Raw genomic sequence first — 15,098 nt, forward strand, 5'->3', positions numbered from 1 at the left:
GAGATTTGTTTACCCTGAAAAGGGAAGCTGCCTCTCTCCCCCTCTAAATATTCAATGGACCGCTCCAGAGGAAGCAGGAGATATGCTGCTTATGCAAGCCATACCGGAATGGCTTTATGACAATCGGGATATTCATCTAATGAGTACGACCCTTTCACTGGTCATGACAGAAATGGTAATCAAGGAAGTCCCTTCTACATGGGCACCCCACGTGACCTTGCTACTGTGAAACAGAGCAACAATCTGAGATGCTGTATTGGATCTGTTGGCCCAGCTTCCCCACATGAGTCTTACAGATGCAAGAAACATAAGGGTGATTGGTAGGAGAATGGGAAGAGGCAATGGGGAAAGAACTTACCCTAGGAGAACAGAGATTTTTAAATGGACACTAAGAAATGGGATGAATATAGAGGACATTGATGGAGTTGAGACAGAGATTCTAATACAGCACTACAGGAGGTTGGGCGGATCCAGAGAAACTCCTGCTAGTCCCCCAACATTAAAGAGACCTAGACAAACCCACTGTTTTCACCGTACCCGCCGTTGAGTTGATTCTGACTCATAGTGACCCTATAGGACAGAGTAGAACTGCTCTATAGAGTTTCCAAGGAGCACCTGGTAGATTTGGACTGCCGACCTTGTGGTTAGCAGCTGTAGCACTTAACCACTATGCCACCAGGGTTTCCAGTATTCACCGTAGTTGAGAGGAATTTAACAATGGGAAGTTCCACTCAGGACCATTTGAAGCAGAGGCTCAGCTAGAATGCTCCAGCAAACCTCTCTTTCTTGCTCCGGATCCTGCATCCAGCTCCTCATCATCTCACCTCCAGTTTTAGGAACTTGAGCCAGCAGCCTATTGTTTGACCCGATTTGCCATCTTCCAAGTCTTGTAAGCCAGCAGCCTGTCATCCGACCTGCTGATTTGGGCTCCTCAGCCCCTGCAACCACTTGAGTCCGGAGAAGCCTTCAGCCTTCAACGTGACCCATGAATTTGGGACTTGCCATCCTCCACAACTGCGTGAGCCATTTCCTTGACAGTTCATGAGTTCTGTGAGATGTCACACCAAATTATGGAACCCAAAGACAGGAGGGAGAGTACTGAGGGAAGGCTTAGTAGTTGGTGTTAGAGGTATTTGGGACATCTTTAACCTCATAGGAACCAGCTTTGTGCTAACCCTTCGAAAAGAAATTATTCACGTAGATGGGTTCAAACCACCGATCTTTGGTTAGCAACCAAGTGCTTAACTGTTGCACCACCAGAGCTCCTTTTACTTGGCTAGGAAGCATAATTATGAGCTGAAATTAATTGAGGGGCAGTATATAAGGTAATATCAGGTTTCAGTTACCCGTACTCCTTGTGATACTCATGGACACTGATCCATAAGCAGCTGCTTGGATGGGGGTCCCTTCCCGGCACCCCTTTCTGGCCTCTCGCGTGTGGTTGTTCAAGGGGTAAAATAAGGAGCGCTGACGGCAGGAGCAACAGCTGGGTTTATAATGTAGACAGGGAAGCAGGGCGTGTAAGGAATGGCCTTAGCGTCTCTCCACTGCTTCTGCCGATTAATATCCTCACCGGGGAGGGGGGAAACATAGAAACCCAAATTCACATCAGGCGTTGATTGTCACTGTGTCATCACTCACAGCAGCACATTAAATACCGAAAGTACAGCTGCTCCCATTGTCGTCCCCGGATCAGCAGCAACCCCCGGGAGCATGTTAGACATGCAGTCTCAGGCCCCACCCCAGGCCCACCGAGTCCGAACCGACACTTCAACAAGGCCTCCAGATGCTTCATAACCACATTAAAGTTTGAGGAGCCCTGGCTTAAAGGGTGGATTTGCAGTTTCATTAAAGCGCTAAGAAGTTTTTTTTTTTTTTTTTTTTTGCCCGTTCGCACAATCCAGAGAACACATTGCTTTTTGCCGCGATTTAGGTCCCTCGTGGTAAGCTGATGTGAGTGGATTTCTACCTTTAGTAGGTGTGCTCTTCATGTGATGGAGTCCATCCTCGCTATTGCGTGCGGCTAGAACAGGGAACAGTTATATGATAACCCAAATATTTGAGTCTCTAAAAATGCATTTATGTTTGATTTTGGATGTATTTTGGTGAAGTAAACGTGGTTTCCTGATTATCTTAACTAACACTGAAGCCAGATAGCTTTCTCTGAGCACACAGCAGCAGCATACTGACTTGCCAGGAAGCCCAATCCAGCTTTGTGTCAGCCTCTCGACAGCGTGGACAATGGAGCTGGCAGCATTTTCAGAAGCATTCGAAAAATCACTGCAAATAGCTGGCAAATTCCCATATTTCGTCTGGTGTTGGTTGGTATTTTGAGATCAATGAAGCCAAGATGTTTTCCCCTTACCTTAAATAAATGAAATTTGCACCAGCCATTTGATCTTCAGCCTCAGCTTCATTTTGAGTCTCTAAATTTTGGAACGAGTACCCGCCTCTCCCACAGAGTGGGTAGAAGTGGTTTGGAATCAGGTGGGCATTCTGTCTACTTGGCATGGTGGCCCCCCCACCCACTCCTCCCTCGTCCCCTCCCCGTCCAGTGGCTGAGGGTTTCCGGTCTGCATCACTCCGTGCAGAGCAGGAGAGGTACAGAGAGCTGTGTGGGCTGGCTCCTCAGAAGTGTGGAGGAAGAAGCCACCCCACGGTCCTGCCCATAGGTCAGAGGTCGGCTTCCTTACTGGCATAGCCTTGCCGCTGTTTCTCATCCTCAGTATGTGCTGCCAAGATGAACAAATGCAGGAATTCTTGAATCCACTGGATGATCCCGTGGCGACTTCAGTGGCAGAGATTAGTAGAGAGTTCAATGAGCTGAGGAACAAAGCCCTGTTGGGGTGGTGGCACCTCACCCATGCTCAGGCCTTACTGGACAGCAGGTGGCAGGGGAGAAAGGAACGGAATGTGGAGCCAGATAGCCTGGATGGCACTCCAGCTCATCACACTGTAAAATAAAAATTTTTTTTTTTTTTTTGTAGCTGAGCCTAATTCTCCGAACCACACTCCTCACCTTTAGCGATAATACCATTTCTGCACAGGTTTGCTGCAAGGGCGAGATGAGTGATTTCAAGCATCTACATTTGGCTGGGATTTGGGGTGTATTTTTGTTGGTGCCCTCTCTTATCTCTTCCTCCAGAGCATTAAAAAGTGTTTTGTTTTGTTTTGTTTTTTTCTCTCTGCTCTCTTTTTTTCAGGGAGGATTTGGACCAGGAGGAGAAAGCCAAGTTTGGAGAGTACTGCAGCAGCGAGAACGGGAAAGGCCGGGAGTGGTTTGCCCGATATGTGAGCGCCCAGGTGAGGGGGCAGTGAGGCGGGAGGAGAGGGTGTTCCCTCAGAAGGCTCAACTAGCTACCTAGAGTGACTAGGTAATACAGAACAACTCCCTGTCTCCTTAACTGACCCTGTAATTCTACTCTGGAGAAAATAGCCCAGGAAAATGACTTGACAGAAAAACATGTAAAATTTACCCAAAGACATTCTGAAAAGGACCATGGAGGATAGTGGGGAATGGCAGCTGACTCATTTGGATTCCGGACTATAGAGGATGAGTGAGCAGGCTGTGGTCTGTCAGCCTGATGGAATACCAGGAAAATCACTGTTTTAAAGACAACTGTATGGGCTTTTGGAAACCCTGGTGGCATAGTGGTTAAGCGCTATGGCTGCTAACCAAAAGGTCAGCAGTTCAAATCCACTGAACACTCCTTGGAAACTCTATGGGGTAGTTCTACTCTGTCATATAGGATCGCTATGAGTCAGAATCAACTCGACAACAACGGGTTTGGTTTTTGGTTTATGTGGGCTTTGTCCATGCATATTTTTATTAAATAACCCACAATATTCCGTTTCTGTAAAAGATACTGTATCCAAGACAATTACAGCCATGCAAAAAAGATGTTTATTAACCAAGTTCAGAAGCAAATTAAGTGGTGTAAATATCCAACAGGTTTTTTTTTTCCTATAAAACAGCTTAAGTTCTTGTTTTTACTAAAGTATTTCTTACACACATAATTTATTCTTCATAAAAAATGAGAAAATGCAGACAAGCAAAAAGAAAAACAAACCCACCATCCAGAAATAGCCCATATTGTCACCTTGGGGTTTTTTTGTCCCTGCATACTTTTCCTTGTGTTGGGGAGTGTGGGAAGTTTCTAATTTTTAAAGTGTTGTAGGGACGACCCAGGAACACGTCTGCTTTCGTTCCGCCAAATGACAGCTGTGTGCTGTGGCCCTGGTGGAAAGGGGTGGTGGCTTTCTGTAGAGCAGGGGGCAGAATGTGGCTGTCCCAACTGTGCTTAGAGAGGATCAGAGTGATGAGCCCATGCTGACCCTGCTGAGCTCTGCATGCCTCTCGCAACATCACTGGTGACTGAGTCTATCCTCTCTCTCACAGCGCTGCAACTCCAAGTGCGTCTCAGAGCCTACCTTCTACCGCCTGGTGCAGTCGTTTGCAGTGGTGCTGTTTGAGTGAGTATGACTGTTGCTCAAAGCCTTTATCCCAAAGAACTTTTCTTTACAATCTTCCCAGCCCTGCAGTAGCACAGTTGTGAGTAATATCCACACTAGTCATCAGCATGCAACTGCTTCAATACATCAACTGGAAGAAGTCGTGACCAGCGTTCCAGGGAAGCAGAATTAGTGGCCTTTATCTAACAGTGAAATTAGAAGACTGTGCAGCTGGGTGTGAGTAAATTCTTCCAGGCTCAGCAGTCAGAGACAGGCAGTGATTACTGCACTAAGCCTGAGCTCCTCCAGCTGAGATCTGAGTTTTTCTTGATTTTCTATTGTGAAGTACTCAAACTGGGTAACCACCCACCCCACAAGCAAATAAGACCATATAATCTGACAGCTTCAGACGCCCTATGAGTATGAATTAGGCTCTGCTGGAGCCTTTAGTCCTGCCAGGTATTATTAGGCATCGTGAAGTCGTGAAAAGGCATGGGGCTGCCAGCCAAGCTTGAAGTGTTTTTGTTAGCTGCCATTGCCACCTGGTCCTGCGCCATCACCATCATCAGTTGTGAATTGGACCATTGTGATCCATAGAGTTTTCGTTAGCTGATTTTCAGAAGTAGGTCATCGTGCCTTTCATCCTAGTCTGTCTTAGTCTGGAAACTCTGCTGAAACCTGTTCAACATCACAGCAACATGCAGGCCTCCACTGACAGATGGGTGGGTGCATGAGGTGGATTGGCCAGGAATAAAACTCAGGTCTCCAACATGGAGGTGAGAATTCCACCACTGAACCACCACTGCCCCCTGTCCACCTTGAAAGAGCCCTCCATAGTCTATCGCCATGTAGCTGGGAGCTCACCTGTCTGATCAGGGAGCCAGGCCACAGGACTTACAAGGCCTCTTATTCTCTAAGGTCCCACTACTTTCTACGGTGACCAGACTCACTTTGCACATTTTGGACTTGAGTCAGAGTAGGTGTCATGACTCCCAAAGTATGGAACAGAGGGGATGCTTCTCTGCCCCGGCCCCCAGCCACGCCTGGGGGAAGCTGAGCAGTGGCTGTAATGTTCTAGAGCCTCAGCCCAGCGAGTAAAGCGGAGTAGGAATTGTGGTGGCAGGGAAGAAGAGAGGGCCTTGTTCTGACAATCTCTTGAGCCCCACCTGCTCCCTTGTTTGATTCTGTCTGGAAGCCCCCTTTTGCTTCCCCACCACTGCCTACCCGTGTCACATGTCCATGTTGTCATTCCAGGTATGGAAAACTGCCCCTCTGCTTTCCCTTCGCCTTCTTTCAAGAGAAACATAACTGCTTTCTTGGTTCTTAATTCCCTTGTTCTCTTGGTATCTCCTCATCTTTCTCTATTCCCCTTGAACGTGGGGTGTATATGGAGGAAAAAGACCAAAAAGGAGGAGGATCCCCATTTTTGCTGCAATTGCTCCAAGTATTGCAAGCCCAGGATGTGCTTCCCATCAGGGAATCTGGGACTCAGAACCAGTAAGGGTGGAGGGACAAGAAACTGTCAACTAAAAGCAGTTGCTGGGTCCTCTCGCCCTCAGCCTGAAGGACACTTTGGGAGTTATTTCAAACAAGCTGCCACATTGTTTTGTATTAAACATTCTCTTGTGCGTTTTAAACACCCTGATCTCCAAATATTTGCACCTATAGAAACTTCAAGGAACTCATTTTGCCTAATTTGCACCTGTCCCACATGTCAACATACTTACCTAATTCTCAATTTTTCTTTTAATTTTTCCTTAATAAATAAAATTGGGAGGAAGAAGTCATTTGAGATTCTAACCCCACCAAATCACTTTCCATTACTTAGTTCATGAGCATATATTTGGTGGTGGGGGGGAACCATTCTAATATTTTTAAAATACTAAGTTTTACAATTGATGAGTTTTAGAATTTTTACTTCATTGCTCTTTAGTTTTTACTATTATTCAGTCTTTTATAATTTTACCAGTAGTTTAGTTCTTTAAATTGATTATCTTTTAAAAAATATAAAAACAAAGCAATAAATAAAAATGGCCCATAATCCCACTGGCTAGGTAATTTCTGTTGGCTTTTTTCTTGTAATACTTGTCCAAGGTTAAAAACTAAACAGTGAGAAAATTGTAAAAGGGAACAGTGGAGAAAGGCACCACAGCTCTAGCAGGAAAAGGAAGGCCTGTTTCATACCCTTACCCTCTCACTTTGATTGTCTTCCCAAAGGTAACTCTCGTTGCACAATGAACATACCAGCAAATACAGCCGATTTTCATTATCCGTGGTCATTAGGTTCTGTGCTGCTGCCAACACTGAGTTCGGGAAAACTGAGCCAGCTTTGTTCGACCTTAGCTGGGAACATGCTCGTGGGGTATGTTAAGTTTTTCGCAGCTCTGAGCGTGTCCACATATTACCAGGAGAGCCCTGCCAGTATTGATTTTGGGATTACCAATAGATTTTATCAAGTATGCGAATTTGCAGAGGCCCTGGTGGCACAGTAGTTAAGGCGCTCAGCTGCTGGCCAAAAAGGTCAGCGACTTAAACCCACCAGCCGCTCTGCAGGACAAAGATGTAGCAGTCTACTTCCATAAAGATTTACAGCCTTGGAAACCCCATGTGGCAGTTCTCTTCTGCCCTACAGGGTTGCTATGAGCCGGAACCCACTCAACAGCAGTGTGTTTGGGTTTGGTTTAGGCGAATTTGCAAATATAGGATCTACAAATAATAAGGATTGACTACATATATGTTTTTTCCACAAAAGGCATAGTATTTGGTTCTGTATTTTCCATGACTGTATGCTATTCTGATATATGGATGTACCATAACTTATTCTCCTTTTGATGGACATTTAGATTGTTCCTCTCTGTTTCCTTTTCCCATTAACAAAGCTGCCGTGAACATCATCGTAGCTTTTGCAGCTGTAATAGTGTAAATTACAGTGGAGAAAGGCCTTCCTTTTAAATTTTTTTTCTCCTTTTTTTGGTTTGCTAAGTTGAATGGATCTATGTGTATATCATAATATAGTAAATATAATCCTGTACATTTGCAGGATATTTTTCAGTATAAACAAGTTTCTTTTATCTCATAATTTCTTTTGATTTTCAAGGTGACATAAGCTAGATAGGCATTTCTTTTCTTTTTTTTATTATACTTTAGATGAAGGTTTATAGAACAAACTAGCTTCTTGTTAAACAGTACACATATTGTTTTATGACATTAGTTAACAGCCCCATGACATGTCAATACTCTCCCTTCTCAACCTTGGGTTCCCTATTACCAGCTTTCTTCTCCTCTCCTGCCTTCTAGTCCTTGCCCCTGGGCTGGTTTGCCCTTTCAGTCTCATTTTGTTTTATGGGCCTGTCAATCTTTGACTGAAGGGTAAACCTCAGGAGTGACTTTATTACTGAGCTAAGAGGGTATCCGGGGGCCATACTCTCAGGGTTTCTCTAGTCTCTGTCAGACCAGTAAGTCTGGTCTTTTTTGTGAGTTAGAATTTTGTTCTACATTTTTTCTCCACCTCTGTTTGGGACCCTCTGTTGTGATCCATGTCAAAACAGTAAGTGGTGGTAGCCAGGCACCATCTAGTTGTGCTGGACTCAGTCTGGTGGAGGCCATGGTAGTTGTGGTTCATTAATCCTTTGGACTAATCTTTCCCTTGTATCTTTAGTTTTCTTCATTCTCCCTTCCTCCCGAAGGGGTGAGACCAGTAGAGTATCTTAGATGGCCGCTCACAGGCTTTTAAGACCCTAGACGCTACACACCAAAGTAGAATGTAGAACATTTTCTTTATAGACTATGTTATGCCAGTTGAGCTAGATGTTCCCCAAGACCATGGTCCCCACAGCCCTCAGCCCAGTAATTTGGTCCCTCAGGGAATTTGAATGTGTCTATGGAGCTTCCACGACCTTGCCTTGGAAAAGTTGTACTGGCTTCCCCAGTATCGTGTACTGTCTTAACCTTCACCAAAGTTACCACTTATCTATTGTCTATTTCGTGTTTTTCCATCCCTATCTCTCCCCTCCCTCGTAACCATCAAAGATTTTTTCTTTTTGAGTGTAAACCTTTTCATGAGTTTTTATAGTAGTGGTCTCATACAATATTTGTCCTTTTGTGATTGACTTATTTCACTCAGCATAATGCCCTCCAGATTCATCCATGTTGTGAGATGCTTCCTAGATTCATCATTGCTCTTTATCGTTGCATAATACTCCATTGCATGTATGTACCATTGTTTGTTTATCCATTCATCTGCCGATGGGCATCTAAGTTGTTTCCATCTTTTTGCTATTGTAAGCAATGCTGCAGTGAACATGGGTGTACATATGTCTATTCTTGTGAAGGCTCTTATTTCTCTAGGATATATTCCTAGGAGTTGGATTGCTGGATCATATGGTATTTCTATTTCTAGCTTTGTAAGGAAGTGTCATATCGTTTTCCAAAATGGTTGTACCATTTTGCATTCCCACCAGCAGTGCATAAGAGTCCCAGTCTTCCTGCAGCCTCTCTAACATTTGTTATTTTCTGTTTTTTTTATTTGTGCCAATAATGCCTGGGTGAGATGGTATCTCTTTGTGGTTTGGATTTGCATTTCTCTAATGGCTAGTGATTGCGAGCATTTCCTCATGTGTCTGTTAGCCGCTTGAAAGTCTTCTTTGGTGAAGTGTCTGTTCATTTCCTTTGCCCATTTTTTAATTGGATTATTTGTCTTTTTGTTGTAAAGGTGTTGGATTTTCCTGTAGATTTGAGAGATTAGACATTTGTCAAATTTGTCACAGTCAAAAATTTTTTCCAAGTGTGTAGTTTCTCTTTTTACTCTTTTGGTGAAGTTTTTTGATGAACATTAAGTGTTTAACTTTTAGAAGATCCCAGTTTTCTAGCTTATCTTCTGAAGTTTGTGTATTGTTAGTTATGTTTTGTATCCTGTTAATGCTGTGTATTAGGGCCTGTAGTGTTGATCCTGTTTTTTCTTCTATGATCTTTATAGGTTTTGGTTTTATATTTAGGTCTTTGATCTATTTTGAATTAGTTTTTGTGTATGGTGTGAGGTATGGGTCCTGTTTCATTTTTTTGCAGATGGACATCCAGTTTTTCCAGAACCATTTGTTAAAAAGACTGTCTTTTCCCCGTTTCATGGACTTTGGGCCCCTGTTGAAGATCAGGTGACCACAGGTGGATAGATTTACATCTGGGTTCTCAATTCTGTTCCACTGGTCAATGTACCTGTCATTGTACCAGCAGCTAGGTAGGCATTTCTGTTCCCAATTTTATAATACAATGCAGTGGCTCTCAAAGCGTGGTCCTGGGAGCAGCAGCATCAGCATCAGAAGGGAGATGTGAAAAAAAGCCCTGATTCTCAGGCCCCACCTCAGACCTCCTGAATCAGAGACTCTGGGGCTTGGGCCCAGTGATCTGTGTGTTAATGCCAGGGCTTTGAAGCAGTTGTTCTGGCTGGAACCCCTGCTGAGAATTTGCATTTCTAACAAGTTTCCAAGCACCTCTAAATGCTGCTGTCTAGGGACCAATTCTGAGACCCACCAGTAAAACAGTGATTCTCAAAATTTATTATACATAAGAATCAGCTGGGGATCTTGTTAAAATATAGATTCTGATTCTGTATATCCGGAGTGGAATTGGAGATTCTCAGCAGGGGTTCAAAACAGAACAAACCAGTTCGAATCCCTGGTAATATGCCCTTCAGGGAATCCAGATACTACTCAAGTCAGAGAACACTGATGCCAAGTTTATCATATAACTCACTGCTAATTCCTGGGAAGTGATGGAGGGCCAGTGGCCAAGTGCTAGTGGTATTGAACTGAGACTTGAGGCCAGACTTCTAGTGCTGGCTCTGCCCTTTGTGTTGAGCTGTGCTTCCTGGGCCTCAGTCATTCTACCTTTAAATGAAAGAGGGCATGAAAATAGAAGATGAGCTCCTAGCTGCCCAGAATCAGACCTGGGTCCTAGCAATAAGTTTGTGAGTAACTCACTAACTGGACTGAGGGGGATCAATTTTGTTGCTTCTTGGGAGTAAAGTATTAATTTAGACATGTATATTAAACATTTTGGTCTTGTTTAGTTAACCCACAGTGAAGGCATGGGGTGGAACAGTTCTTGAGCCAGCTGGCCTTGCTTCTCATTCCAGGTGTCACCAGATGGATGACTTTGGCCCTGCCAAGAACCTCATGACCATGTGCTTCACCTACTATCACATTGGTAAGAGTGGTGCTGGTTTTGTGGAGTTCCAGCTTGTGAAACCTGAGACTTGTCAACTTACAGTGTAGAGTCAACTGAAGCTTCCCTCTAGATTAAAGGGAACACCTGTGGAGCTCCTAGAGACCAAAGGAAGTAGATATTAGGGAGGGCATGAATAAAGAGTGAAGCCCCTAAAATGGGAGAAGAAGATATGGTCCATTCATGAGCTGAGAAGTTGACTTTCCACAGTACAAAGGAAATCACCAAGCTGTTAGGAAATGAGAAAATCAACACATTAGTCAGGACTTTCATGGTGGAGCCAGGAATTGCTGGATGTGATTACCAGTTTTATGTTTTAGCCAAAGAAAACTCATGGATGGCTGTGGAAGTGAGATGGAGAGGAACAGTCTAGAATCTTAGGCTGGGAAGAGTTCCCAGGTTTGTGCTGAAGAGGCCCTTGCTAACAGTGTAGGTTTTTCTTTATGCTAAGGCTATAAGATCTCTTCTGGCTCATTCCCCAGAACCTTCTGGTATGTTGGTGCTTGAGGACTCCATGCTAAGCTCCTTGGGCAGTAACAGCAGAGGCTCCTTCAGGCCACTGTGACTAGAAGGTTGCTGTAAGCCTCTGCAGGGACCAGAGCTGGGTTGGGGCAGTGCTGACCGCTGGCTTCCCTTCCACCCTCTCATGACCCATGTACCTGCTCACGTGGTATATTTCCTTCTCTCTCCAAGTTGGTTTCATCCTCTTCTCACCACCAGCAGCCCATTCTCTCCATGCCCTCAGCTGTGTAGGCTGCAGCGGCCTGACTGCCTTAGCACCTGGCCACATTACCAGCAGGCAGGCCCTTCATGCTACACCTCTCCTCAGTTGCCTTTGAGTCGGGGAGAACCCCAGTACAAACTGTGGCTCCTGCTTCTCAGAGAATGGCTAGATTGCTTGCCTCAGAAGGGACTGTTTGCAGAGCAGCTTAACTAGTAGAGGACACTTGTCGCCTTGACTCACACAGGGCGCCTTGACCCCTAGAGGGCACCTCAACTCGTACGTCCCATCTTAGGCCATGGCCAACAAGTCGATTCCAACTCATAGTGGCCTTACAGGACAGAGTAGAACTGCCCCGTAGGGTTTCCAAGGCTGTAAATCTTTACGGAAGCAGACTGCCACATCTTGCTCCCACAGGGCAGCTTCTAGGTTTAAACCACTGACCTTTCAGTTAGCAGCCTAGTGCTTAACCACTGCACCACCGGGGCTCCTGTAGGTCCCGTATACTTCCCTAAGAAAGGGACAGTCCTTGTGCTGCCTTTGCTCATACTCCTCTTTCTACCCAGAGTGCCATCCTCCTGTCATCTTCCTACCTCCAGTGTCCACTGTTTCCCTGGCCAGTCCAGGGGCCATCCAGCCTGCCTCCCTACCACAGGGAAAGAGTATTTTCCTTCTGTTTTCCAATGACACTTTACCTCCATTACAACACATATCACTTCCTCTTATGTACTCTAGCTATTTGTGTACCTTTCTCATTCCCTGCCAGACTTTGTGCTTCTCTAGGGCTGGATCCTTACCTGTTCCTTCTTTCCTCCCTCATAGTACCTGGCAGACTTCTTTGTACACAGTATGGGCTTAGTGATTGCTCTTAGAGAGAGAAGGGGCCCCAAGCCCACATTTGTTTCATATGCAGCCGTTGAGTCTTTTGCTTCGCTATTTTATTCAGTGGGACTGAGGTTTTCCTACCACCCCCAAAGCCACTTTGGTACACTAACGAGCGTTTCCCTTTTGCCATCTGTTTTTTCTACTGCATAAATACAGTGTCCTCTTTCTCTCAAGGTAAGCCACACCTGCTCCCTTCAGAATCTAAGGAGAAGCCTGCAGGAAGCATTGACTCCTACCTGAAATCCGCCAACAGCTGGCTAGCAGAGAAGAAGGACATTGCTGAGCGGCTCCTGAAGAATACCTCAGTGAAGACCGAGAACATGAAGGGCTTCTTTGGGGGGCTGGAAACCAAGCTGAAGGGGCCCCTGGTGAAGAGAAATGAGTAAGTGTTGCCTGTATGTGTCTCTGACTCATTGGGGGAGGGGCAGTCATGTCAGCATGACTCATGGAGAGAGGCCAGGATAAACCCTCGCACAGTGAATGACATAGTGAAATAGAGAATCTGTTCCACTTCGCAGTCTCTGGAGACCTAGAGCTTCTCACGAGTGACGCAGCTGCCAGCCCAGCTTGGCTCTCTGCCCCCTAGAGTTTTCTCTGGCTTCCGGATGCCGTTCCGTGTGTTAACATGCAAGGATGTTCCCTGTGGTGTGCGTGTTTCTCTTGGATTGATGAGGAGCATATGGAGACTGTCAGTTGCAGGAGGGAAATCATAAACCCTCCCTCCTCCTTCCTCCTCCAGACTGGGGTGAGAGTTAGTGTTAATGGAATAAAGAAGCAAGAGAAAGCCTCTGTCCCCCAGGAGAGCAGCTCTCAGACAGAAATTTGGGGAATCTCTTTGAAGTGGGCATATAGAAGCGGGGATGTAGAAGTTAAGGCCTTCACAAAGAAAGGGAGAGGTATCAGCCAGACAGGGCCCTCGGCCCCAGGGAGTCCTCTGTGTGTCACCGTGACCCTGTGTGTCACCACCAGTGGTTTGGTTACAGTTAGGTGACTTGACTTACGCCTCCTCTGGGTTGTGTAGTTCGGATTCAGAGAAAATGGCATAAAGAAACCTAAATACCTTAATAACACGGTAGGCCAGACACAAAAGGACAAATAGTGTATGACCCCACTTATATGAAATATCCAGAATAGGCAAAAGCATGGAGACCAAAATAGATTAGTAGTTACCACGGGCGTGGGGAAGACGGAAATGGGGAGTTATTGCTTAAGGAGTGCTGAGTTTCTGTTAAAAGTTATTTTTTAAAAAATGGAAATAGATAGTGGTAATGACCGCACAACGTGGTTGTTGATGTTGCTGTTAGGTGCCGTCAAGTCGGTTCCGACTCATAGCGACCCAATGCACAACAGAACCAAACACTGCCAGTCCTGCGCCATCCTTACAATCTTTGTTATGCTTGAGCTTGTTGTTTGCAGCCACTGTGTCAATCCACCTCATTGAGGGTCTTCCTCTTTTCTGCTGACCTTGTTCTTTGCCAAGCATGATGTCCTTCTCTAGGGACCGATCCCTCCTGACACCATGTCCAAAGTATGTAAGATGCATCCTTGCTTCTAAGGAGCATTCTGGTTGTACTTCTTCCAAGACAGATTTGTTTGTTCTTTTGGCAGGCCATGGTATATTCGATATTCTTTGCCAACACCATAATTCAAAGGCGTCATTTCTTCTTCAATCTTCCTTATTCGTTGTCCAGTTTTCACATGCATATGATGCGATGGAAAATACCATGGCTTGGGTCAGGCACACCTTAGTCTTCAAGGTGACATCTTTACTTTTCAACACTTTAAAGAGGTCCTTTGCAGCACAACATGGTAAACATAATTAATGTCACCAAATTGTACACGTAACAAGAGTTGAAATGCCAAAAAAAAAAGCCTAAACACACCTCTTCGAATTCTACGCATTGATCGTTGACAGGTGTTGCATTGATGTAATACAGATTTTTCAGAGAAAACCACGTTAAATGTACACATAGGCTGTAAGACATAATCCTGTCTCAGAAATGTAAACGGATTCCTTGGACTTGAGAAAATGCCGATTGAGCTCATAGGCACGGGTCAGACTTGTCATCGCTGTGGTTTCTCTTCCTCAGGGAGGACGACAACAAACCCAAGGAGAAGCAGCAGAAGACAGGTAAGTGGGGTCCTCACCTGCAAATGCCCCCTCCATGTCCTCGGCGTCCAAAGAGGAGGGGCATCGCTGTTCCCTGTAGATGCACTTGGCAGCCACAGCAGAGCTCTGCTGGATCCTTATAACTGAGGCCCCCCATGGGGGTCTTAACTAGCCCCCTGTTAAATAGCAGCATGAACACAGGTCAGCAAATGCCTTTGACCTTTACTTTTCTCTCTATGGCATGAAGATGCTGCCTTAGGTGATACCTGAGTTGCTTTCTAGCTCCAGTGGCCTATATTTTCTTCCTGTATTTCTGTAAAAGAGCCACATTTCTAGTCAAGCATTACTGGGGTGTGAGGTCAGCCATCCCCTGGACTCAACCTTTGAAGAAACCCCAATTGACAGTCAGTGAGCAGCATCATTACTGTCTATGAGGCAGAGAAGCTGTGTGGAATGACATGTTTTTATGACCTTTGTTCTGATTTGTGGAAGAAGAAATGACTGCTGGGAGGCTGTGGTTGTGAGGTTTACTAACATGTGGGTATACATCAGAGACCCACTCAATCTTTCTTCCTCATCCACAGTAACTGTGTATAGCCCAGAGGAGGAAAAGAAGGGGGAGAAGATCTACCTGTACACACACCTGAAGCAGCAGCCAATCTGGTAAGCCCTGACCCGTAGCTTTTCCGTCACCATCTTACCTATAGGGCA

At 45.3% G+C, this 15,098-nt stretch overlaps 1 protein-coding gene across 3 annotated transcripts in view; it reads left to right on the forward strand.

The window, feature by feature from the left end:
* KIAA0513 (KIAA0513 ortholog) overlaps positions 1-15,098 on the forward strand; it is a 79,996-nt gene that overhangs the window by 49,567 nt on the left and 15,331 nt on the right. For all 3 annotated transcript variants that reach the window (XM_049863962.1, XM_049863963.1, XM_049863961.1), the window contains exons 3-8: positions 3,204-3,303; positions 4,400-4,473; positions 10,583-10,653; positions 12,452-12,659; positions 14,368-14,408; positions 14,972-15,050. In XM_049863962.1, the coding sequence (XP_049719919.1) occupies positions 3,204-3,303; positions 4,400-4,473; positions 10,583-10,653; positions 12,452-12,659; positions 14,368-14,408; positions 14,972-15,050 (573 nt within the window). The remainder of the gene's footprint in view (positions 1-3,203; positions 3,304-4,399; positions 4,474-10,582; positions 10,654-12,451; positions 12,660-14,367; positions 14,409-14,971; positions 15,051-15,098) is intronic.

Source organism: Elephas maximus, chromosome 21 (assembly GCF_024166365.1).
Source record: "Elephas maximus indicus isolate mEleMax1 chromosome 21, mEleMax1 primary haplotype, whole genome shotgun sequence".
NCBI classification, from domain to species: Eukaryota; Metazoa; Chordata; class Mammalia; order Proboscidea; family Elephantidae; genus Elephas; species Elephas maximus.